A 1684-nucleotide genomic window follows, 5' to 3' on the forward strand; every position below is an offset into this window, starting at 1 on the left:
TTACTGAAATTTCACACCTAGAATTGTACAACACAGTGGTTTAATTACCAAGTGCTGTTCAAATATTATATTTCAGTCAGTGCATTGTGAGTTGGACATGCTTAGGAGTGTTTTCTTTGTATGAATAGACCCTTTTTTTAAATCAAACTAGAACAAATGTTGTTTGTATGTGCAACTTTAAGTTTGATGCATTTGCTTTTTTGGCAGCCACCATGTTCTTGATGAGGCTGAGAGGTCATTGCATGATGCCCTGTGTGTTCTATCACAGACTGTAAATGACAGCAGAGTGTTGCTTGGAGGTGGGTGGCCCGAGATGGTGATGGCAAAGGAAGTGGATGCATTGGCTAAGAAAACTCCTGGGAAGAGGTCTCTTGCTATTGAGGCATTCTCCCGTGCACTCTTGGCTATCCCAACAATCATAGCTGATAATGCTGGTTTGGACAGTGCTGAGTTGATTTCTCAGCTCCGTGCAGAGCATCAGAAGGAGGGCTGTACTGCTGGAATTGATGTTATTTCTGGTTCTGTAAGTATTGGAACCAAGAGTTTGGTGGCTTTGTTGAGTGATTATCATGATGTATGATATTGCCTTGATTATGTTTTCTCTTGGGTTAGTTGTATGAAGTGCACTTGCCAAAAGAGTTATTTCATTTGTAATGAATGTTTTATAATCATCTTTATTTATTTGGGTAGCTGATCATATACTGATTTCTGTTTTAGGGATAAGGGTTTTTAGGGTCATATACTGATTTTTGGTATTTAGTTTGATGTATTATCGAAATGTAAAATATATGTATATGTTCATGGAGGATATGTGCCTAATGCAGAGATAGGACCTGTCATTAATGAGTGTGTCTTCAAGTTTAACATGTTAGTAAGAGCAGGATTTTACGAGGGTTTATGTATAGTTGTAGTGTCTACATTTTTGTTCTACTTTTACCTATGCTTTTGTTTTTGTGGAAGGTTGGAGACATGGNTGAACGGGGTATATGCGAAGCATTNAAAGTCAAACAAGCNGTNTTGCTATCTTCAACAGAGGCAGCTGAGATGATCCTCAGAGTTGACGAGATCATCACGTGTGCTCCAAGGAGAAGAGAAGATAGAATGTAAAATATGAAGGTACCTTGGCATTCTGGTTTACCATTAGTGAGTGCTGTGATTTTGATATGGTTGGGATTTGGATGTGTTTGTTTTTCAAGACAGTGCATGGCATTACAACTTCTAAAATTACATTAAAGAAAGGATTTTATTGCGTTCAAAGATAAATTTGATATTTCCAACCTCTTTAAAGATAAAGACTAGATGATCTTGTCTTATGTCTTGTTAGGTAGTTATTCCTAAGCCTAAGTTGTGTTTTAATGAGTATGTGATGTTTCATCTTATTATTTCATAAACTAAAGATGATTTTTATATGTTTTTCTAAAAGCTAAAATATTTTAACATGTTAGAAACGTTCATAGTTTGGCTAAAAACTTAATATTAAATTGATAAAAACAAAATTTACGTCAATTTAAATCCTGTAACCTTTCTTCGAAAAATCATTTCAATTTATTTTAACCAATTGAAATGAGGATAAATTGATTAAAGTACATAAAAAAATCATTGTAAGTAATTTCAATTAATTGAATTACAAATCAATTTATTGAAATATTTTTCGGGGCTCAATTTACTTTGTTTAAAATCGATT

The 1684-nt window shown here is 34.2% G+C and overlaps 1 protein-coding gene across 1 annotated transcript; it reads left to right on the forward strand.

Annotated features, from left to right (window-relative positions):
• Positions 1-175: 175 nt before the first annotated feature.
• LOC106758855 (T-complex protein 1 subunit beta-like) lies at positions 176-1287 on the forward strand. Its single transcript, XM_014641853.2, has 2 exons — positions 176-523; positions 961-1287. The coding sequence occupies exons 1-2, from the start codon at positions 314-316 to the stop codon at positions 1105-1107; spliced, it is 357 nt and encodes a 118-aa protein (XP_014497339.1). The 5' UTR covers positions 176-313; the 3' UTR covers positions 1108-1287.
• The last annotated feature ends 397 nt before the right edge of the window (positions 1288-1684 follow it).

Source organism: Vigna radiata, chromosome 4 (genome assembly GCF_000741045.1).
Source record: "Vigna radiata var. radiata cultivar VC1973A chromosome 4, Vradiata_ver6, whole genome shotgun sequence".
NCBI lineage: Eukaryota > Viridiplantae > Streptophyta > Magnoliopsida > Fabales > Fabaceae > Vigna > Vigna radiata.